This window comes from Cyanistes caeruleus, chromosome 13 (assembly GCF_971803275.1).
Source record: "Cyanistes caeruleus chromosome 13, bCyaCae1.hap1.1, whole genome shotgun sequence".
In the NCBI taxonomy this organism is placed as follows: domain Eukaryota; kingdom Metazoa; phylum Chordata; class Aves; order Passeriformes; family Paridae; genus Cyanistes; species Cyanistes caeruleus.
In genome coordinates this window covers 19986311-20009057 of record NC_141713.1, presented here as the reverse complement: position 1 = coordinate 20009057, position 22747 = coordinate 19986311, and the positions used below count along the sequence as shown (strand labels likewise).

At 51.7% G+C, this 22747-nt stretch overlaps 1 protein-coding gene across 2 annotated transcripts; it reads left to right on the top strand.

The window, feature by feature from the left end:
- Nucleotides 1-8203: 8203 nt before the first annotated feature.
- Nucleotides 8204-19957, top strand: NMB (neuromedin B). Of its 2 annotated transcripts, XR_015275664.1 has the most exons (4): nucleotides 9963-10877; nucleotides 11244-11446; nucleotides 14140-14259; nucleotides 15528-19957. XR_015275664.1 is itself a non-coding variant. In XM_023934372.2 (3 exons), the coding sequence occupies exons 1-3, from the start codon at nucleotides 10745-10747 to the stop codon at nucleotides 14185-14187; spliced, it is 384 nt and encodes a 127-aa protein (XP_023790140.1). In that variant the 5' UTR covers nucleotides 8204-10744; the 3' UTR covers nucleotides 14188-14420. The 2 variants fall into 2 exon arrangements, 1 of the variants encoding a protein (XP_023790140.1); XM_023934372.2 differs by lacking the exon at nucleotides 15528-19957 and having other exon boundaries at nucleotides 8204-10877; nucleotides 14140-14420.
- Nucleotides 19958-22747: the final 2790 nt, after the last annotated feature.

The window sequence follows — 22747 nt, the reverse complement described above, 5'->3', positions numbered from 1 at the left end:
AGGATTACCTTGTGCATTGTGGCACAAGGTAACAGAAGGATTGAGATGGGCAATACCCACAGCTCTTTGTCAGGGATGACTTAGCAGGATGCAATAAAAAAAATTACTTAATTTTGGGAAAAGGTTCCAGGTTCTGTGAGCTGGCCACATCTCACAGCTCACCTGAAAGCTACAGACTGCCCTGGGGTCTGAAATAAAAAACCCACTTATCAACACGTGCAGCAGCTGTTTTTTTCTGAGCTTCTCATTCAGGCTTGTGATCCTGCTGGTGAAGGTGCTGTCAGAAAGAGCCCAGGGAAGAGGTGCAGTTCATCAGCTCTTCTCCATGACTGCTCCAGGATTCCAGAGCAACGGGAATCACTGCAGATGATCACTGCAGCCACACACAGCTTGTATAAAGCAAAAGCAGACAGGAAAAGCAAGGACAAAACCCAGTGGGGTGTTTATGGCTGTTGGCAGTTTCACACCTATGTCTCTCGTTGGGTTTGCCAGGTCTCTCCTGTCTCTGCAGGTGAATTGTGCCATTTTGCTTGTTTTGATGTTTCCAGGTGCTTTGTTGTTCCCTACGCAGGATGAAGCAAACATCACCTCTAGGGCACTGCACAGAGTGCAAACAGGTCCAATCCTCAGCACTGCGCCTCGGGCCCGTGGCTCTGAGTAATCATAACTTCATAATAAAAATGGTAATAAAATCTCTATCTCTTGCCCCCAGTGTTAGAGCCCTTGAGAGGAGAATGCGGATAAAGCTTCTCTGTAATCATTGGGTTAAGGATGGGATGTTCTGTCAAAAGTCAGAACCAGGCAGCACTGAGAGAACAGAGAATCTTTAAGAGTTGCTGTCACTGCACCTTCCTGAGGCATTTCTGCCTTTGCAGCTCATGTGGAGCCTGTCTGTCCCTGCTTTGCCTTGAGCCTAAACAGCTTTTTTGCATGAATGTGTTTTAGACTTGGGCTCACACAAAGGGCTTAGTTGAGCTTGTCTGAGAGCTGCTAATCAACACCTCCCCAGTAAGCACTTTCTGGGAGTGCTGCTGCTTCTGTTCTCCAGATCCTCTCCGTTTCAGACCTTCTCCACAATTCTGAGTGTGTGAAAGCAGTTGTGTTCCTGTCACTGAGTTAATTTAACCAAGAAAAAGGCTAAACCACAAAGGATTATGGAGCAAGCTTTGGCCTCAAACTGCTGAGACAGCAGTTCTTTGCAGGATGATGTGCCCAGAGAGTGGCAGCTGGTGTCAGGAGACCTGGGCTGGGACATGGCCAGCAGGAGATCTTGCAGGAGGATATGCCCTGCTCTCGCCTGCTGCTGTGTGAGGAATTGAACAGGGAGTGCTTAAAGAATGCAGGGTGGTTGGGCTGAGGAGTGACAGGAGCCTCCACTGCAGCCCTGCTCCAGAGGCTTCTCTCCAACACCTGCAGGTGCTTGAAGAACAGGAATAATCACCCTAAATGTGGGAATTCCCTAAATTTGGGAATTCATCTCTGCAGTCCCTGTTCTGCCTGTTCAGCTCTGTGCAGCTGAGAATGTGGTTCTTTTTACCTGAAGTTGTGAAATGGATAGTTGACTCTAATTAGGGTGAGAATAATTCAGCAGTCAACCCCATCACAGCTCCAACACCCACCACCTCCTGTGCCACCTCCCACATTACCTCCTGCCTTCCAGCAGCACCTTTTTCTGCCATAGTGGGATGAGGGAGTATTGGGTATGAGCCTGCACAGGCTGGAAACTGGGGATATGGGGGCAGGACGACACAGAGTTGTTGCTGGCTCCATCCCTGCCAGATTTATTCTGCTTTGTTGAGCAGAAAAGACACAGAGTGAGCAGGATCTCTGGCTGGCTGGGTGCTGATGCCAAGATGTTTGGGAGCACTGCTGAGCTCCCACAGAGCCAGGGTGATTGGTGGTAGAACTTGATGTGTTTATGTTTTATTTTGGTTTTGTGCTACTTTTTTTAAAGGTGAAGCTGTCTGGGCAGCTCCAGCAAAGCCGGTGACACTGGAGGCTTTAGAAATGGATGGAGATCTTTGTGTCACCACAGGAATTGGATTTGCTTGTAAAGTACATGGGTGTTGAAAGGTCTGGTTTATAAAGGAGAAAAAAATGAAGAAAAAAATCTGCCAGGGCTGATTGTGCCTGTCTGTTGTGGTTGGCTGCAGCCAAACAGGGCAGGTTTTCTGGTAGCAATTCCAGTGGTTAATTACAGTGCAGTCACATCCATGGCTCAGGGCACAGATTCCTTCATGGGCAGGAGCTGTTTCATGTAGCAAAGCCACACTGGACTATGTCTGATGGCTGCTGGAATTCTAGTGGGTGATTTTGTTTTGTATCAAAGCTAAATGCGAGAGCGTGATGGTTGGGAAGTGAGCTGTGAGGGGTGATGTGCTGCCAGCTGGAGCTCCGTGAGACAGAGGCTGTTTCTGTGTATTTATGATGCTTTAATGCACGGTTGTTGGCTGAACAGCAGTGAGCATCATGGTGCTTCATCCAGATCTGTTGCTGCTTATTGCTTTGCAGGGGTTCACAGGGCTCAGGTTTTGTCAGATGGTCAGTTCCCCACTGTCTTTAATGAGATTGGGTAATTTTTATGCTCTTAAAATCAGAACAGATAGACTGTATTTTTTTCCAAGGAGCATCTTCAAGATGAAACCTGGTCCCTGCATGAAGACCACTCTCTGCTGGAGAAATGCACAACACAAACAAAGCGTGCAGCTTCCAGGACGGCCCAAAAGGAGAAGGAGAGGAGACAGAGAGAGGGAAGAGAGGAGGTGCGTAGAGCACATGCCTCAGGGATGGCTCCTGTGCCAGGGCAGGGGCAGTGCAGAGCAGCTGTTTGTATGACCCACACGGTGCCAGTGACTCAGTGGCTGAGTCAGAGGTCCTGGTTCCATCATGCAGGGAGGTGCACTGGGGTGATGCCAGAAGGGCCCGGCCTGCACTGTTCCCGCAGTGGCAGCAGCTCAGGGTTGGGAGTTGGTGTGTGGTGGGTGACTGACCTGGCTCTCTCATCGCTGGGAGAGGACAAACAGCATCCACACTGTGCTTTGAGCCAGTTGAAAAGCCTCCTGCCCCTTTTACCTCTCCCCAGCCTCGTAACACTTCTGTCCCTTTGGCATCTGCACCCAGATTCTCACCTGTCAGGAGCCACAGGTCACTGCTGGAGTAGACCCACCAGCCCGAGTGTGTTGGATTCATACGGGACACAGGAGCTTTCCTGTGAAATGTGCCTTGGTGGCTCTTTTTTGCCCTATTTGGGTGGCTTTGCTGCGGATTTCTAGTCTGCCTAGCTGTGAGAGTCCCTCTTCACGTTTGCTCACCTCTGCTTATCCCTCAGTTTCTGTAAAATTCCACCAGCTCCATCACACACAGTCCTGCTTCCCCATGGAGCAGGATCTGCCTCTGTGTAGTGGCCTGCTGGGTGAGCACATTGTGTGTTAAACCTGCTCCAGCTCATGGGGAGATTCACACACTTGTTCCGTTCTAGCAGGTGCTGTGAATGCCTGATCTGTCAGGGTTCCCTAAACCTTGGGGGGAAGAAATACCTTCAGAGAACAGTCTAAATAGGGGTGGACTAGAAATTCACTCCTTGTAATTCTGAACCTCTGTGATCCAGGATGGAGCAGATGCTCTCACTCTCTTGCTCCTTCTGCCCAGCTCCCCATCTTTTGACTATTTGTGCTCTTTCTGTTGAACAATTCAAAAACCTTCCTGCGTCTCTCTCCGCTGAACATCTTGGTATCACCTTTGTTTTCCAGCCTCCCCTTTCCCCATAGAAACAGTCCTGAAGGAAAAATAATACAGAGGAAATTAACTTCTCTGAGCCTTGATTCAGTCAAACTGGGATGTCAGATTTCTGCTCTATAATTCTGGCTGGGACACTTCTGAGCTGGGCCTGGATTTGCCTGGAAGAAAACACGATTTTCTTCTCTAAGTCTTCTTGCAGAGCAGTTATTTGTGTATGTCCAGCAGTGTGGATTGAAAGGGAGACCTCAGGGAAAACCACAACTCATTTACAGCTTAAATGAAAATTGAAAATGAGTTGAAAACGAGATGTGCAAGATTTCAAATTTTACCTTTTATAAACAACAGCTATTGACTGTGGGCGAGTGGATGTAACAGAGGGATTTAATCTTTGTAAACAAGAGAAAAATGCATCAGAATAGACCCTCAGGCATGTGGCAGGACCTGGCTTTGGAAAAATGGTGAAGAAGAGGCTAAAGCAACCTAACCACTACTGAGAGTTTTATTGGCACCAGGAGCTCTGTGACGGAGACAAATAGGGGCATTTTGAGGCCTTTGCTCTTTGTATTTGTGTTTTATTAGAGCCATCAGTTTGAGCACATATTTGCCTTCCCAGGTAGATATTTGCAGGGCCTGGAAGCCTGAGCTCCACAGCATGGAGTTTCCCTTGCCAGCCTGGCCACCTCTCTCGGGGGTGCAGGGTCAGTGCCAAAGGTACTGTGTGGAATCTCAGAATGATTGGGCTGGAAGGGACCTCAAAGCCCAGCTAGTTCCACTCCCTGTCATGGGCAGGGACACCTTCCACTATCCCAGGTTGCTCCAAGCCGTGTCCAACCTGGCCCTGGACATTTCTTGGGATGGGGCAGCCACAGCTGCCCTGGACACCTGTGCCAGGGCCTCACCTCCCTCACAGGAAAGAGTATCTTCCCAGCATCCTGTCTAACCCTGCCCTCTGGCAGTGGGAAGTTATTTTTCCTTGTCCCATCCCTCTATCCCTTGTCCCCAGTCCTTCTCCTGCTCTCCTGGAGCCCCTTCAGGCACTGTCAGGAGCTCTAAGGGCTCCCTGGATCCTTCTCTGTCCAGGTGAGAACCCCCAGCTCTCCCAGCCTGGCTCCAGAGCAGAGGGGCTCCAGCCCTGGGAGTATCTCCATGGCCTCCTCTGGACTTGCTCCAACTGGTCCCTGTCTTTCTTGTGCTGAGGACTCCAGACCTGGATGCAAAGCAGAGAAAAAACAAAATGCTTTAAAGCTTTAAAGCCCTTGAACCAGGGTATTTTCACGTTGGTCCATTACACTTGTTAGCAAGGCCCTTTTGGCTGTGCAGTTTTTGCATCCATTTCTTTTGATTAGTTGTGTTTTCCTTTATTTACCTGGTGAAATCCTGCTTCATCTTTAGGTGCATTTAGAGGATTTGCTACTAGTGCCTGTTTCACAGGTCTGTTATTGCTCATCTTATCCCTATTTGGACAGGAGTTTGGTAAGGAACAGAAGACCCTAAGAGTAAACTTGGAACTTGTTGAAGGAATTTGGAGGCTTATGGGCAAGGTGAACCCACAGGGATCACCCACCTGGATTTCCCAAAGGTATTTGGCAAGGTCCCTCAGCAAAGGCGCCTGAAGGAAGGAAGCAGCCCTGGAAGAGGTGGTGAGATCCTTACAGGGGAAATAGTTTGCTAAAAGGTAAAGAGCAAAAGGGAAGAGGGAAGAGACTGGGTAATAAAAAAGATGAAATTTAAATGTACATAAATATAAAATGGTGCACAGGGAGAAAAAACAATTTTAACTCTATTTATAAAACAACGGGTTCCAAGTTAAGCGTTACTATCTGAAACATCGGGGTTATTACATACTGTGCTGTTAAAATGTCAGTTCCGTGGTCAGCAGCCATCCAGAGTAAACTGTGTGTGTCCATTGCTGGGAGAAAACAGAACAAAACAACCCCTGCTCCCTCTGGCTGCAGGCATCTGGGGAAGCTGGAGATCCCTGGAGCTTTGAAGTGCTTTGGGTGGGAAGGGACATTCCTGGAGGGTGTAGGGCTGTGCTGGGCTGCTGTCACCCAGCCCCAGAGGGTAAATCCTACAGAGAGGGGAGGAGGAGCTCTGTGCAGACCCTCCTCTGCCTCGAGGACATGACCACAAGCCTGGTTGACATTTCCAAGGAGTCACCTCTGGGGCTGCCAACAGCTCCATCTCCTGCATCACCTGTGGAAGTCAGTGTGATGACTTTTGCCAGCAAAACTGATTTATAAAGTAGGATTTCTACAGCTTTTTTTTGATATGTAAGCTGGGAAGATTGCCTTGGAGGCTGGCAGCTTTTGGGAAGGTGAATCTCTGCCGAGCTGAAGAGAGAAGTGGCGGAGAAGCGCTGCAGTGTCAGTTCCTACCTGGAATGCTGGAAGTCCCAGCAGGCTCCAGGCTGAGTGTCTTGTTCTGACCCACCAAAGTGGGACAGAGGGAGAGGCAGCAAATCTACCACAAACCCCACCAGGGTGGTGACCAGGTTCTGGAGCTTAGGTCCTGGTGCCCTTCCCAAGTAGGTCCTGGGTGCCAGTTATTTTCCCTAAAATTAGGAACTTCTTTGTGAAGACTGGAAAATCCAGAAAAAATCTGGTGTCTCTGTTGGTGTCTGGGGCTGGTATTTACAAGGCTGCTGTGGAGGAAGAAGCTGCCATTCCTGGAGCCTTGCCTGGATCTCAGGGTCCTTCCACCAGTTATTTTCCAATAAAGCCCCACTGGCTGCCCTGAGTTGTGCTCCCACTTCAGCCTCCAAAACATCTCTCGGTGGCTGTTCTGGTGCTCTTTCCAGACTTGAAATCAGGGTATGGGCTCACATCTCCCACACACACATCATGAGGTCAAGCCTTAGCACTCATTAATTAATCTGACATCCCCTCAGCTTTTGAGGATTTACAGTGGCACTGCAAAAGGGCAGGAGCTCCCTGATTTCCTTTTCCCAGCCTTTACCAAACTTGCTTAGCAGTGTCACTGGGACGGAACTTACCTCTGCTCGCACTTTGGCTGAAGTAACACCAGCTGAAAAAGAAGGAAGATCTGGGTGCATTTGGTTGTGCATCTAATTAGAGCAGTGCAAAAGCCTTCATCCTGTTTGAAGTCCTGCAGCTTCCCACTGCTCATCCCTTGTCCCCTGGGGTTGCCTGTGAGGAGCACTGAAGGAGTGGGACTTAACCCTGTCATGCTTCAGTTGGTGCCATAATTGCCCGGGGCTCTTTCATCTGCCCTCTGTAATTGGGATCACTTTATCCCTGGCTTCATCCTCCCTAATCCTCCACGTAACCCTTCAGCTTGCTGCTCCCCACAGTGGAGGATTGCTGCTCAGCTTTCCAAACAGCACCCCTTCCCCAGAGTAAGGAGGAACCAGACTCAGCTGTGCCAGTGCTGTGCAGCACCAGGATCTTCCTTCACATCCAGCACCTTCTCTGCACCTCACATCCTCTTCCTCCTCCTGCCCTTCCTACATCCCCAGCCTTCTCCAGACACCCCGAATTTCTACCACTTTGGCCACCATGAGTGAACTTAAAACTGTTTTGAAGAAAAGCTTTGGGATAATGTCCATCCTTTTCAAGCTGTGTTTTGTCAGCACAGGACACTGGGGGAGGGACACGGGCTGAGAGAGGAGATAGAGAAGGGACGGGGCTGTTTCTGTCTGTCCGGATGTGGCACTGGCATGTGGCCACTGGGAGGGGACACCAGAGCCCAAACAGTGGTCCCAGCCAGCAGCACCACTGGGACCAGGGGCCTTAGGTCTCCTCTCTCTGCTGACTCAGTGGGGAAGATGAGGCTGCCAGGATGTGAATGTGAGAATTGGGGCTGCAGTGCTGCAAATGCCACATCTGGGGTGCAGATGTGGGGCACTGTGTTCATGCACCCCGTGGCCCCCTAAAGCCTCCTCGAGTGGCAAGCCCAGCACTGCCTGCTCAGGCATGCTTCTGCTGAGCACAGGGAAGGAGCATGGAGAGGGTAGAATGAGATTCCCCCTTTTGAGCCCAGGACCTGCAGCACACCTGGACACAAGGCTGGCAGAGGTGTCACACCTGGTAGGTGAGGGAGGAGAAGGTGCTGTCCATCACTGTGGCACATCTCTGCAACAGCAGGGAGGGAGCCCATGCTGATCTGGCTAGCCAAGGGGACACTCACACAGTTTGGGAGGATGCCTGGTAACACAGGAACACTTGGGGATTGTTTTGTCTTCAAAAACAAAAACTTCAGCTTAGAGCTGAGTTTGCAGTTTGAATTCTGACCCTCTGCTGCTGAAGGGGAATGTGTCACCTCCAGCCCTGTTCTCCTGAATAACAGCACATGCTGAGAAGGGCATTGCTAATGAATTCCCTCTGCCATTTCCCAGGGGATCTGAGTCATCTCATCCCCACTGACCAGCACCTCCCTGCAAAGTTATGGAATTGTAAACCCAGCAGAAGCTGCCAGGACCTTTAGGACAATAATTAGCTTTTATGGGTCTTTACATGGGACTGCCTTCTATCCACACGGACCCAGGAGCCACCTGAGCTCAGCTCTGGATCTGTAGGCTATCATTGATCTGTGCTGTGGGAGTGTCATGGAGTTACTTTACCTTTAAGAGAGTTGGAGTTGCTGGGAAGTGCTTGGAGTCTTTTCTCCTGACCAATTATCGGTCATTGCTGGGAATTGACAGCAGTTTAGGCCATTGAAAAGTGGGATCAACTTGTGAACCCTACCTTAAAATGTAAAAGCAGAGCTCTGTGGGTTCTCTTTGTTTTCTGGCTGTGGAGGGTGGCGGAGCTCCAGGCCTCCCGTCCCTGCCCAGGCCATGCGGCCGGGCGGGGATGGGGCCGGGCCTGCCCCTTCTCCCGGCCGGGAGATGGGGGGGGGGCCTGGGGAAGGTTTTCCCCGAGCCGGGCCGAGCCGACCTCTGGCTCGGCTGCAGGTTTTGCTGTAACTAATTCACTAGAAACTGCTCAGTGAAGAAAGAGAGAGGCCCTGGACTTGCAGCGGGTTGGAGCAGCGACTACACGCTCCAGAGCAGCCATGAGGAACTTCCCATCGCAGACGGCTCCAGCTCCTGTTCGGCAGAGATCTCCGAACCATCTACAAAAGCCTGGGCAAGATTTTAACTCTTTCATTACCCAGATAAGACTTGCGGATTAATCTTTTTATCCAGAGAGAGAGAGAGAGAGAGAGATCAACGTGAAAAGAGACTTTATAAACTACCAGTGACAGGAAAGAAAAGAAGCTTCAGGAAAAGTAGAGAATTAAGAAGATGCTTTAATTAAGCTGAAATATCTCCCTGTTAAAACTATGGAGATGGACAATGAAGTCCTGAAAAGAACTCCTTTAATTCATGATAAAAGATCTAGAGAGGAATAGTGTTCAAAGTGTAAATTTGAGTAAAGAGTAATTATAGTATAGTGAAGTGCTGGGAGATTAAAAGCCTTGAGAGGCAATGAGAAAACTGTTGAGAGATTTGAAGCCCTGAGAGGCCATGAGAAAACTGTTTTCTGGTGAAGCTCACAGAAACAGATGAAGAAGACTTTTTTTTTTTTTTTTTTGCCTTTGAATAACTTATCCTTAAAAATGCTATCTCTAGACTCATGGCCCATACACACTTCAGAGTGATGTGAAAATGGGAGGAGTGAACTCTAATAATAGCAGCTCTGAGCAGCTAACATTAGGGCAATAGAAAACTATAACAAAAATAGTTTTCTTGTGAGAAACTCCATAAATTAACAGGAAGAAACTTCTGTTTCTCTATAAAGATTGGTAAAAAGACTAGCAAGAATTGGGACTGTTTTAACCATCAGAGTTCCAGAGTTTTTGTCTCTGTTGTCATGTGAACAAGTGAATAGTGGGTAGATAGGAGATGGAAAGGTTTTTCTGGAAGTTTATTCTGGTGTTCTTATTATTGTGGTTTGTCAATAAAATTTCTTTTTTTTTCCCTTTTAAGTTGTATGCCTGTTTTGCTCTTATTCTAATCCATATCTCACAGCAAGAAGTAAGTAATTTTCTTAGTTAGTGGTTTAAAACCACGACAGGGAGCTCAGCAGTGCCTGAGGGACTTGACCTCGCCCCAGGCCCTCCTCCTCACTATGGACCTGCCAGGACTGTGTCTGACCCTTGGTACACCTCACCCCAACCTGCTGTGGTCCAGAACCTGGGAGTATCCCTGTGTAAGAATGGAACCTGGAGGAATCCCTGTTGGCTGCAGGCCAGGAACAAGAAGAAACAGAGTAAAACCTCTGCCTTGGGGCCCTCTGATTGAATGCTTCCAGTTTCTCCTGGAATTCACTTCACCTGAGCCCTGGGCACACACAGTCTGTTATCTCAGGCCCCCGATATGGGGCTGGGCACAGCTCCATCCCATTAATGGAAAAGGAGGAGCTCATGGGGAACACGATTATCCACGGAAGGTTTGGATGTAGTAATCAGGAAATCGTGGTCTGCAAAATCTCGGAGTGGGAAAGGTGAAGAGTGATACCCAGGCTCGGGTGCTCATGCTCTGCAGCAAGTGGGATCCTCTGGGAAGCTGCTCTGGGAAGTGGAGGAGCTGGGCAGAGCTGGCCGGTCCTTAAGGACAGGATCCTCGGATTATCCATCCCGATGGTCAGGCGCGAATTGGAGACGGCTTGGAGCTAAACTGGAAATGCCGCTCATGGGTGAGCTCCGGTGCAAAACGGTGCACCTTCCACCTCGGAGAAGGTGGAAGCACGGACAGGCCCTGGAGAGATTTGGGAACGGGGATCGGACTCAGCGATGAGTCTATCACTGTGTCTGTCACTGCCCCGCCGCCCGAGCGCTGGGATGGCACGGGAGAGCACGGCGAGGCTCGGAGCGGGGCGGATGGTACCTGGTCCCGCCCCGAGGCTCTAAGGAGCGGGGCTGTGGCTGTCCCGCCCCGAGGCTTTAAGGAGCGGGGCGGATGGTACCGGGTCCCGCCCCGAGGCTCTAAGGAGCGGGGCTGTGGCTGTCCCGCCCCTTTAGACAGCAGTGTCAGCGCTAGCAGCAGCGGTGCCGGGCCGCGATGGCGCTGCGCTGCCTCCTGCTGCTGCTCTGCGGAGCCGCGCTCGGACCCGCCGTGCACCTCGACTTCGCCGAGCACCGCAGCCAGGCCGCCAAGATCAAGGTCAACCCCCGCGGCAACCTCTGGGCCACAGGTACCGGGCCGGGGGAGTGCGGGGCACGGTCCCAGGGCTGCCCGAGGGGAGGGGGATGCTGGCAGCAGCGCGATGGGCAGGGGGAGGGCAGGGAAGTCATCTCCACCCGCGTCCCACGGCAGCAGGTCCGGCATCCCTGAATATGAGGTGCAGCATCCGTGTAACCCCAGAGATCCTGTCGGCAGGAACAGAGGGAAGTTGCTCAAGAATCGCACATGGAGGGAGAAACTGGGGTTTCTGGGGTTTCTCTTGACGCAGCTGGTTTGGGCGTTAGGTCACTCGGTGCTCTGGTGGGCTAGCTGCTGGTGCAGGGTGGCCGATGACAGCTCAGCTGGAGCCCTGGGCACACCGTGAGTGCTCCTGCAGGTCACTTCATGGGGAAGAAGAGCGTCACGGGCTCCCCGCACCTGGAGACTCCGGAGGAGCCTGCGGTGCCGATGGTCTTTGGTCCCTCTCTACGAGCCCTGCTGGAGGACATGATGGAACTGCTGACCCGGGAGCTCCTGAAAATCCTCTTGCAAGAGAGGCTATTGGATGAGAACCAAGGGAGCTACGACCTCACTGACCAGGTGAATATTGACTTAGATGCTCAGAGCAGAAAGGTGCTGGAGCTGTGCAGCTGAGCTGCACCTGCACAGCTGCTAGAGATTCCCCTCTTTACCCTCCTTAAACCACTTCTTGAGACCAACCATAAATGGAGAGAGGAGAAGTGTCCTGAGGCTTGTGTCTAGCTGGGCAGTGACAAATAGTCTCAGGTGCTTGGGAAGGGTGTGAGGATGAACAGGTAACACTGCGATGGAGCTGTGGCAGTCGTGGTTGGTAATGTTAATAAGCATCTGGGTCTTCTCCAGCCAGATGCAGAAGAGGATGGTGTCTCTTTTGCCCAGGACAGGGAAATCCCTTCTCCCTCTTATTTGCACAGTAGGAGACCAAGAGGGACGCAGGAAAATGTGTGTGAAATATGTGAAGGGAAAGGCGTTTGTCAGGCTTTGGCTCTGTGTCACTGCGGTGGGATCCCTCGATGCTGAGGGCACAAAGCCTTGCAGAAGGTAGGTGTGCATTGCTTCTGCTGCTGCAGAGTGAGTTTTGGGGAGCAGGGGGAGGGCAGGAGCTCCACTGGTTCCACTGTGTATCAGCAGATCCTCAGCCTCACTGTGGCTTTTACCTTGGAGCTCATTCAGCTCCCAGTGGAAAACCTGCCCCTGGGAGCAATGCACAGGCACAGATCTTCAGGCAGGGTGTAGAGATCAAAATGCTCAGTCCATGGATGGAATTTCTGCATCCATAGATGGAATTCAGGTGGCTCTGCTTGTCTGTTGCCTCCTGCACACTTCCCTGGTGTCTCACCCTTTCCAGTTGCTGCAGGAAGTAACTGTGAGTTTAAAAAGGATGGAATCCTCTTAGGTCAATCCCAGCCATGCTGTCCCACCAAGCCAGACACCTGGGGAGCAGTTCAGTAGCACTACATGCAGGTAAAGCTGTTTTCTGCTGTGCAGGGTTAGGCAGGGCTTGCTCCTCTTTGGCACAGGTGGAGCAGAGGTGCAGGATTGGGAGACAGAGAGCCACTGATGGTTCAAACCTCTTTTGGACTCACTTTCAGCAGATTAAGGTAAACTGATGCATCCCAGAGAGCTGTTCCCAGTGGGTAGAGGGCTTTCCACAGTGAAGATACAGCTGGGCATGACTGACAGCACAGCCCACCCCAGTCCCTGTGCAGACTGCTCTGCTGGGCTGCTGCAGTGTTTGCTTCTTGGACACAGCTGGAGAGGAGATGAGGGCTGTGGAGGTTCTGGACCCTTCCCCACCCCCCCAAGGAACCTTTGAGCAGGAGGGTGCTTGTTGAGAGCATGGGAGAGCTGGTAGATGTGCCGCCCTGCCTTCTTTCTGAGTGTGTGGTGTGAACTTGGTGAAGGTGCTCCCTGAGGCTCTCATCGCTGCTCACGTTGCAGATGTTCCTGTGCAAGGGCTGCCCTGATGCTGGTGCTGTGCCACAGGTTCCAGCTGGGTGCCCGAGACCTGCCAGTGCTCATTCCCAGTGCTCATGGGCGGGTACTGGCCAGGTGTAGCACTGGGTGCCAGAGCTCTGCTGCTGGAGGGTGATTTGTCTGTGGCCATGCAGGCCCTGGCCAGTGCCTGCCTCGGTGCCTGCTATCTCTAGGGCAAGGTGGGATGCTGTGCCCACATGTGGCATCACAGCTGAGCTGCAACTGTGAGACCCCAGGGCTCACTTTCTCTTCCCAAAGCCTGAAGCCTCTCCTTGGCCAGTGCCCTGGACCCCTGTGTCACCTTGCTGGATGCTGTTTCTGGTTTTGCTCCTTGGGTGCCTCTGAGCACCTCACTTCCCCAGCTCCTGTCCTCCTGCTCCTTTCTCCCACCCATCCCCAGGGCATCCTCCCGTCTGTTCTATTATGGATATTACAGAACTGCCTCTCCCTAGTGCCTCTGAGTGCTGTCCATGTTATACTGTTCTCTGTGACCTTATTTTTTCTTGCTCTTGTGGTTGTCACAGTGCCAGTCTGAATTCCTGACGCCCTGACAGCTTTCCCCCTCAGCATGACGGTTGTTGGACACCAGGTGTCAGCACCCAGCCTGAACTGATCTGTGTGCCGTGTTCCCACCTTCCTCACAGGCTTTTTTCATATTTCTGCCCTGCTCAACTCCCGGTCCGTGCCCTGCTCAGGATCTGTCGCTTCCATCTCAACTTTCCAGCCGTGCATGGGAGTCAGGGCTTCACAGTGCTGCCGTGTTGCTCTGTGTGACAAAGATGGGGCTGGCAGAGGAGGATCCTTCCCACCCTTTGTCACCTCCTTGGGTGTGTGGCATTGATTTCCCAGGATGCAGAGACCATGTGAGTGGAATGGAGCAGCTCCAGGGGCATAGGGAGAGCCGTTCTGCCTGAGGGCAGCTGCTGCCCTACCTACCTCTGGGACCTGTGGTCGGTGCCAATCCCACAAACCCCTCTGTGACTCTTCCCTGCTGTGTTTTCTGTCTCTTTTTGCCTTCTCACGTTCTCCCCTGGACCTCAGCCCAGTGGCTGCTGCCATACGGGGATGAAGTTTCCCTCTGACGTCTGAGTCACGGTTCAGCCCTTGGAGCACAGCTGGGAGACTTCTGGCTCCGTCTTTCTTGTGTGCCACCCCTGAGAGTGCCATGGTGCTGCAGCATGGGACGTTTGTCTGACTGCCCCATGGTGCCCATGTGGGTGCTGAGGTGGTGGTTGTGTGCATGACCCCACGTCTCACCCTTGTGTCTTGTTTTGTAGGAGACGGGGCTTTTAACGAAGGTGCTGGAGAAGTACTTCTCAAGCTGAAGAGGTGCAGCTGGGGAGGATGAGGTCTGCAAGGTCGGCTGTGTGTGGTGAATGGAGGAGAGCATCGTCCTTGTGGGTTTCTATAGCAACATCACTTTTATTTATTCTTTCCGAAATATTGTTACTAGTGATGGTGTGTGTGAAAAGCGGAGCCTCCCTGTATAGTTCCTGTATGTTCTGTGTTTTCTTGACATCTGATGTGCCTGTTTGAATAAACTGGCTCTTTGCACAGACCCCTCTGTGGAGGTAGGAAGGCAGACCCCCAGGGCTTGTGCAGGGGTGGGGGGGAGCACCTTGGGGCAGGGTGAAGGGGAAGCTCCTGGCTCTCAACAGCCCGGGGGGTGGATTCAGTCCCTGCAGCCTCTGCTCACTGAAGGAGACCCTGGCATGATAAAACAGCACACTTGGGTGAGCTGATCACACCACTCACCACTGGAGCAGCTTTGTGACCCTCTTTGCTGGGGATATTACCTCATCCTGTCAGTGGTGGGATTTCTGGCTCAGTCAGAGTCCTGGCCTTGTGGCACCTCAGGGTTAACCACAGGCTCATTGGCCTTGGCCATCAAACTCTCAGTCTGATTAGGATGGCTTGATGCACCCTCACCTCTTGCACGCAGTTTAACACCCACAGGGACAGAGGTACAACCCTGGGGCCTTTTTTTGTGCAGGATGGCTGGAGAAGGGAGATGGGACCTAGCTGAAATAGGTGATGGAACAGTCCCATGAGCACACTGGTTCCATACCTTCTGAAAGTGCTGCTCCAGATGCACCCCATGGCTGCCAGCCACCTGTGGGGGCCATGGGATCACAGAATGGGTTGGAAGGCACACCCTGTGCCTTATTCCAGGTCCCAGGGGCTGGGACACCTTCCACTATCCCAGGCTGCTCCAAGCCTTACCCAGCCTGGCCTTGGACACTCCAGGGATGGGGCAGCCACAGCTGCTCTTGGCAGCCTCTGCCAGGGCCTCAGCACCCTCACAGGGAGGAATTCCTTCCCAATATCCCATGTAACTCTGCCCTCTGGCAGTGGGAAAAAACCTTTCCCCCTTGTCTTATCACTCCCAGCCCTTGGCCCAAGTCCTTTTCCAGCTCTCCTGGAGCCCCTTTAGGCATTGGCAGGGGCTCTGAGGGCTCTCCTGAGCCTTCTCTCCTCCCAGCTGAGCAATTGCTACTGTGTCAGCCTTTCCTTGGAGCCTCTCCATGGCCCTGGGCATGTCCCAAGGAAGAGCAAAACCTGTCAGCAGAGCCCAGAGTGATGCCATAAATGAAACTATAAACTTTCACCCTCTGCTTCTCCACAATTCTGCTGATAAATTCAACCTGATCCTTTGATCCCACAGGAGGAGAGCCCTTCACCCACGGACAGGAACCTCAGAGCCACGTCACACCAAGCCAAGGGATGCTCCAGCATCTGCAGATGCTGATAACTGCTAGAGGAATCAGAGCCATGTAGGAGACCTTCCCACCATGTTCCCTATCTCTTCAAGGATAGTTCAGATCCTGTGAGGCCTCCTCTTCCTCACTGGAGCAGTTGCTTGGCTGCAGCCCCTGGGAAGAGCAGCACCTTGAGCCTCCCAGGTTCTACATCCTGCTGGTGACTGTGCACCTGTAGCAGCACCTGTGCTGTTCCCTTTTTGAGTCCTTCATGGCCTCCTAGCCACCAGCTTTGCTCAAGAGTTTTTCCACTGTCCTGCAGTCATTCATGCAGGAATCCTTCCCCTAACATCTGCTTTTTGGCCCAGACTTGCTGCTGTGTTCTGGGATGTGGGTGACCCCCAGCTCACCTTTTCATTAGCTGGAGTAAAGCCTTGACTTAAAACTAATTATTAGCAAGAAAAATAATGACACTGTGGATTGTGTTTGGCACTGGAGGAAACCAGATGCCCCTCAGGCAGCAGTGAGGGACTGACAGCCTAATGGGGCTCCTCACTTGATGTGTCATGGGACCACCCTGTCCAGCTCATTGGAGGGGGAGCAGGTTCCTGGCCATGAGGATCCCAGCTGAGGTCCTCATTCTCCCTCTGACCCAGCCAGAACCTCTGTCCATCCCCAGCCCCCATCACTCTCCTTTGGGTTGAGACAAAGAAGGGTGAGGTCATGACTGCTGTCATGGGAAGATCAGGCTTGCCCTGGGGAATATAATTTATTGTTAATTCATTTAAGTGTTTGATTCAGGTTTTGGAAAAAAACAACCTCCCCAAGCATTTTTGCACCAGGGGAAGGCACCTCCCCTCCCCTTTGCCAGGCTTACTTTCAGCACCTCTCCTCCGCCCTGCTGTCCTGCAGGTGACTCTCAGCCCCATGGCAGTGCTCCATTCCACTCACAAGGAGTGTGTGTTCCACCATGGAGTATCTCCATCCTCCTCCTCTGAACTGCTGCACAGACTTGGGGCCCTTAGGACCTGAGTGCCCAGTACCTGCCTTGGGCACCATCCTACCAGCACAGGATGACTCAGGCTGGAGAAAATCTCAGCAGCTCTGTAGTCCAGCCATCTGCCCATGAGCTGAGTTCAGACTGGATTACCTTGGGCTTGAAAACCTTTGTGTATGAGGCCTGGGTCCACTGCTCAGCTGTTTCAATGTTTTTATTTCTCCCTCACAGGCAAACAACTACTCAAGCCCTAAGCCACTATTCCCTCCTGAATTTAGATTACAAACTGAGAGGGTCAGGAAAGCTTTTGAGGAAACTCATATTTTTTTGGCAATTTGCTGGCTCTGCCCTGTCATTCACCTTTCTGATGTTTACCTGCTGGCCCACATCATGCACAATGTCCTATCACTCACCTGGTCATGTTATTTGTAAAGCTCCAGGACCAAAGCTTTGTCACCAAGCTTAGAAAATGAGTAAATTCTTCAGTCTGGGGTTTTTTCCCCGCTTTGATTTGTTCCTGTTTCTCCTCTGGTTTGAGGGTAACCCTCCACACAGCTGCTGGGGCTCAAGTCTGTGCTCACAGCAGAACTTGCTGTTTCTGCAAGCAGAGATGCAACGAGGCCCCTCCAGGTCACTGGGACGGCTTTCCCAGGGTGCTCAGACCTGAGACACGTGTCTCTGGAAACCCTGCAAGCTCGTGTGCCCACTGCTGTCCCTGGCCTTCCCCCACAGACTGAGGCATCACCCCAGGGATGGGAAAAGAGCACGGAGGGAGATGAATGGACACAATTGACATTTGTGTCTTTGGCTGTGGGATGGACTCAGAGGAGGAGCTGGCTCAGAGGATGTCAGTGAAAGTCCACTGCCACCACTTGGTGTCATTGCTGCCCCAGGCTTAGTGAAGTGCTCAGTGACAGAGAACACCCTCCTGCTGTGTTCTTCAGGCCCCAGGCTGGGGTGGTCCCTCCTCTGAGGTGCTTGGAGACCTCTCTTCCACAGGAGATCAACAAGTCAGGCAGTGAGGAAGGGAGGGAAGGAAGCACAAAGGGAAGCAGGCTGCCACCAGGAAGCAAAACAGATGCCATTGCCATCCCCCATGCTCCTCCAGGGAAAGCTCTTCGTGTGCTGATATGACCATCAAGATTTGGTTTTACCTGACCAAGGTAAATCCAGCCAGAAGAGAGGCTGGGACAACCTGAGGAAGTGGGTTGGAACTACAGAGCTTGGAACTCTATCTGAATGATTTCTAGGGAGTGCAGAGCAGGTGAGGTTAAATGCAATGTACCATCTCAAACCAGAGATTCCAAGGGGCCAAAGAGCTAACAGCACCTAGTTTGTAGCAAAACCAGTGTGGCCACAGCCTGGGGCAGGGCACTGCTGAAGCATCTCCAGCCCTGGGGGAAGCTCTGGTCCCCTCACTCTAAGAAGGACATTGGGTGGCTGGAGCAGGTCCAGAGAAGGGAACAAAGCTGGGGAAGGAGCACCAGGAGCAGCTGAAGTGGCTCAGCCTGGAGAAAAGGAGGCTCAGAGGGGCTGTCTGGCTCTGCACAAGTCCCTGGCATGAGGGGCCAGCAGGGAGGGTGAGGCTCTGCTCCCAGGGAACAGGGACAGGAGGAGAGGGAACGGCCTCAGGCTGGGTCAGGGGAGGCTCAGGGTGGACAGCAGGAGAAATTTTTCCACTGAAAGGATGGTGAGGTATTGGAAGGGGCTGCTCAGGAGAGGGAGTCCCCATCCCTGGAAGTGTTCAAGGAACGACTCAATGTGGCATTCAAGTGCTCTGGTCTCAAAATGGGGATTGGTCACATACTGGACTCAATGTTCTTGGAAGTCTTTTCCAACCTTAGTGATCCTGTGAATTGTAATAAGGCATGCAAAGGCCTTTTCTTTATGACATGACCCACCAGCTCACTTTTCCCTATCACTCATCAGCCTCTGGAAAAATCAAACTGGGAAAGACCACACTGAGAGGGTGATGGGACCTTCGAACATTGGGATGTGCATTGAACAAAGGCCAACTACTGCTCAGCCAACACCAGGGGAGCTGCCTGTTGGGCTGGCCCTGCCCAGTCCAGACCTTCAGGTACAGTGGAATGGGATAAAGTTCCTGCAGTGCACATAAGGGATATGCTGGAGAAAACAATCTGGGTTATTCCTGCCTCAGGCAAAGGCAAATTCCTTTTATTTAAGGACCTGAGTGCACTTTGTGGGTGATGCTGGAGGATGGGAAAGGCCAGTGTGTGCCTCAAGGTGATTTGATCCAGGGTGAGAACAGCCAATAAATTCAATTGTATGAAGTTAGCTGGTACATAATGCTGTGAATTATCACCTCTATGGCACTTCTATGCACTCCTCATCCAACCAGCCACCTCACAACACTGTCTGGATTTGGCGATCTGAACCTGACTCCCCTCTGAGCATCACATTAACAGAGGATGAACTTGGATGAAACTGGACAAGTGCAGCAATGATGGAACAAGAACTGGCTTTAACATGGAACAAACTTCTGCTGCCCTGAAAGCTGGAACCCAATATCACAGAGGAAATGAACTCAATGGGCTTTTGCAGGCAGAGTCCATCAACTGAGGAAAGCCTTCTCCTGACCCTCTTTCCCAGCCAAGGAGAAATCCCAGCCTTCTGGGATATGAAATGATTCCAAGTGCTGCTGGTCCCAAGTCAAATCTTCCCCCAAGGGGTGAGTTCACCCTGGCCCAAGGAAATGCCTTGCTCTGGTTTGAGATGGACTGTGCTTCAGCAGCTACAGCATGGACATCATAGGACATGGAGCCTTGAAATCCTGGGTGTTCTCCTGTTGTGACTAACCCTGGGAAAGAGGCACAGGTGCTTGGTTATGTTGGCAGGATCACAGTTCCCTATCTGCCCAGTCTGGGAGGTGTCAGGGCTGTGTCTGACCCCAAGTCCTCTACATGACCCTGCTCAGGAGATATTCTTACAGTGTTACAGCCAAGTGCTGCTCCTTGGAGCAAGAGACAGTGATTGTCCCACAAGGGGGACCCACAAGGTCTTCCTTTATGGGCTTTCTTATGGGATGAAAACAGCTCTAGAGCAGCCATATTTTGGGGTGATTTTATAATGATGCATTGTTCCCTAACTGTTTGCTTTAAGTCCAGAAAACAGCTGCTGTAGCTTTAAGATGGATCTGGGGGGGTGAGGCAGGGAACTTTGGGCTCCTGTGTGATTTTGGCACAATCTGTCTCTCTCCAGGGTGGATCAGGGATGCTGCATTGTTCTTTTTGTGGGATTAGCTTTTAGCAATCTTAAAGCAAGAAGGTTCCCTTCTTCCTTTCCCTTTCCCTTTCCCTTTCCCTTCCCTCTTTTTCTCTCTGTGCTTTGTGCCTACCTTGCTGTGTGAATAAACAGTTTTACTATTTTTCACTTTCATCCCCGGTATCCATTTCTCTCACTGGCAGAAGAAAAGAGAGTTATTGAAACCCTTTCTCCTTAGAGGAAAGACTCATTCCAGGGCATTTCCTCCTGAAATTTGTCCCAAAGCTGAGACCATCATCCATCAAAGCTTTTGTGGCACCAGAGCTGATAGAGAACATGCACAGGAGACCTGGCCAACCCCAAATCTGCCTTGGATATCTTCCACTCTGCTGATGTGAGATCTGGAAGCTCACACTCCTCAGGAGGTGGTGTGAAGGGATTCCAAGGCTGGCAGGGAGATATAAGATGGAGGAGTTTCCATGGAAAAATGTGTATTGCTTAAAATTGGCCTCTAATGTCAGGGATTAATGAGAAAGCTCTCTAAGCTGCAACCAGGGATGAAAGTGCTAATTACCACACAGTGCATCATTAACAAGCCCCAGCAAAGCTGGAAAAGTTCAGCTCCCTGATGGTTACATGGAAGTGGCAGGAAGGGCTGTTACCTGTGGGGACAAGGTTCCCCAAGTGAAATCCCTGATGAAATGCATCCCACAGCTAATGCACTTCCTGAGACTCACACCAGGGCAGAGGAGCTGTGCTGGTGAGGGAGACACTCTGGGATGAGTCTGGAGGGGCACTTTGGGAGCTGCCAAACCCATCTGCTCTCTGATGGAAACACCTGTGACAGATGGAAGATGGGAAGTGACATTCTTCCCCTCCCACCTCCCAGGGGATCAGCTTGGACCCTCTCCTGATCCCTCTCCAAACCCCAGGGGCAGAGGAGGGCTGGACCTGCAGCCCCTCATCCAAGCTGCACTCCAGGAAGGAGCAAGGGAAGGAATGGGACCAGCCCCAGCCCCTTCCCCACTCAGACATGGGGTCAAACACATGGCTCTGGGTGGGATGGGGATATTTGGGAGGGCAATGGGACAGCTAGGTTTCTGTCCCCTGTGTCTCTGAAAACTCATGGAAACCTGTAACACTGGCAGGAGCTGAGAGGAGCTGTTTGGGGCTAGAAGTAGAGATGATCAAGTACCCAAAGCAAGATACTCTCCCTGTCATGTACCACAGAAGGTCTAGACCATGTCCAGAGGCTTGTTCCTCTCCTGCATGATGGGTCTTGGAAGGGGCAGGGGGCTGAATGCTCAACACAATTTCTAGATGAGGATTCCCTCAAAGTGTGGCTGAAACCCCTCCTGTTTCAGTTCCCACTGAACTGATGTGTGGCTACTGCTGAGCTCTGCCTCCATCTCCTGGCAGCCCTTTCACTTGACCTTGAGCTGTCTCCATCTTAAGATATGAAACCCACTGGTCAGTGTAATGGGCAGCAACACCTTCTCCTTCTCTCAAAGTATAACTTCCAAATACAGCTGGAAAAATAGACCCTTCTTGCAAATATATCTAGAGCCAAAGCAAGGCCACAACAACCTCTCTGCTCATCAAGGTGGAACTGATGGGAGGGGGTCCCTCCTTCTTTCCTCCTGTCATTCCGTTCAAGCTGCTCCATCACGGGCATTCAGCTCTGGCAAAGAATCCTGGGCAAGGATCCACAGAGTGGGCTTCATCACAACAGAGCACCAGCTCAAGCCCAGCTGCAGCACTGTCCCTGCCAGGGAAGAAGACAGATGGGTGATGGGGGCAGCTATGAGGCAGACTACTGGATACAAGCACCACACCTATCTTTCTGGCTCCAAGGGGTCAGACAGAAATCTTCCCTGTCCATCCCCAAAATCCCTGCCCAGGCATGTACCCACTCCTCCCTGCACCTCCCAGCCCCCAGAGCGAAGGGCTGATCCGGCACTCATCATCCGTTTGCACAAGAGGTGATTGATGGGTGTTCCTCCCCTTGCCCTCACCTCCCTCCAGTGACCTGGATCAAATGACTCACCCCTAATCGGGGGATCCATCTCTCCCGAGGCAAGGAAGGCAATGAAGCAGAAGGTGCCCAAAGAAAAGGGCTGCCCCAGCAAGGGCAGGGTGCTGACAGTGGGAGAAGAAACTCCCTGGAAAATGTGTGATGTTCCCTGGAAACTGTGATGAAATGTGCACCTCTACTACCTGCAGAAATACTGAGAAAACTGAAAATTTTCAAAGGAGGGAAACACAAACAGCCAGTTGTAATAATAACTTCTTCCTATATGCAGAGTGCTGGGTGAGTGGTAAATCAAGCCATCTTCTCACACTTCCCAGGATATGATCTCATCAGGGAAGGGGAGCATCCCACTGCCACAACCCTGCCCCATTTCCATCACTGCTGGGGCCAGATGACAGAACCAGAGCATTTCTGGGAGCTCCCCAGATGTCCTTGCACACAAACCTTGTGTTGCTGGTCACCTTCTTCAGAGGAGGGGGACTCCAGTTCCCTTGTGCTCATTTTTGGGAATAGTGTATCTCCCCAAAGGACACATTTGTGATGTTTGTCTGAGCAGCCTCAAACCCACCAATCCCTCCCAAAGGCAAACCCCACACATTGGTTTATCCAAGCCAGGACTCATCCCTCTGCTGCCTCCCCCAGCTCCAGGGAGTGCAACGAGGGATGGTTTAGACCTTCATCCCACACGTCACTTCACATGCTTCAGTCTTCCTCATCTTGATTATTTTCATCCTGCCAGATGCCTTCTCAGTTACCCTGTCCCACACTGGAGGGAGAGGCGGTTCTACTTTTCCAGCAGGTCCAAAGCCCCACATATCCATGCCATCACCCCTAAGGATTTGCTCCATTTGCTGTGAAGTCCAATCTGCTTTGCAGAGGCTGCCAGAGCTGGAGCTGGTGCCACGTCCCCAGCAGACAGCCCTGCAGCACAT

Coding starts and splice junctions, on each gene's coding strand:
- NMB (XM_023934372.2), top strand. CDS start 10,745: ATGGCGCTGCGCTGCCTCCTGCTGCTGCTCTGCGGAGCCGCGCTCGGA. Junction 10,878..11,243: donor CGGCAACCTCTGGGCCACAG/GTACCGGGCCGG, acceptor GTGCTCCTGCAG/GTCACTTCATGGGGAAGAAG. Junction 11,447..14,139: donor GCTACGACCTCACTGACCAG/GTGAATATTGAC, acceptor CTTGTTTTGTAG/GAGACGGGGCTTTTAACGAA.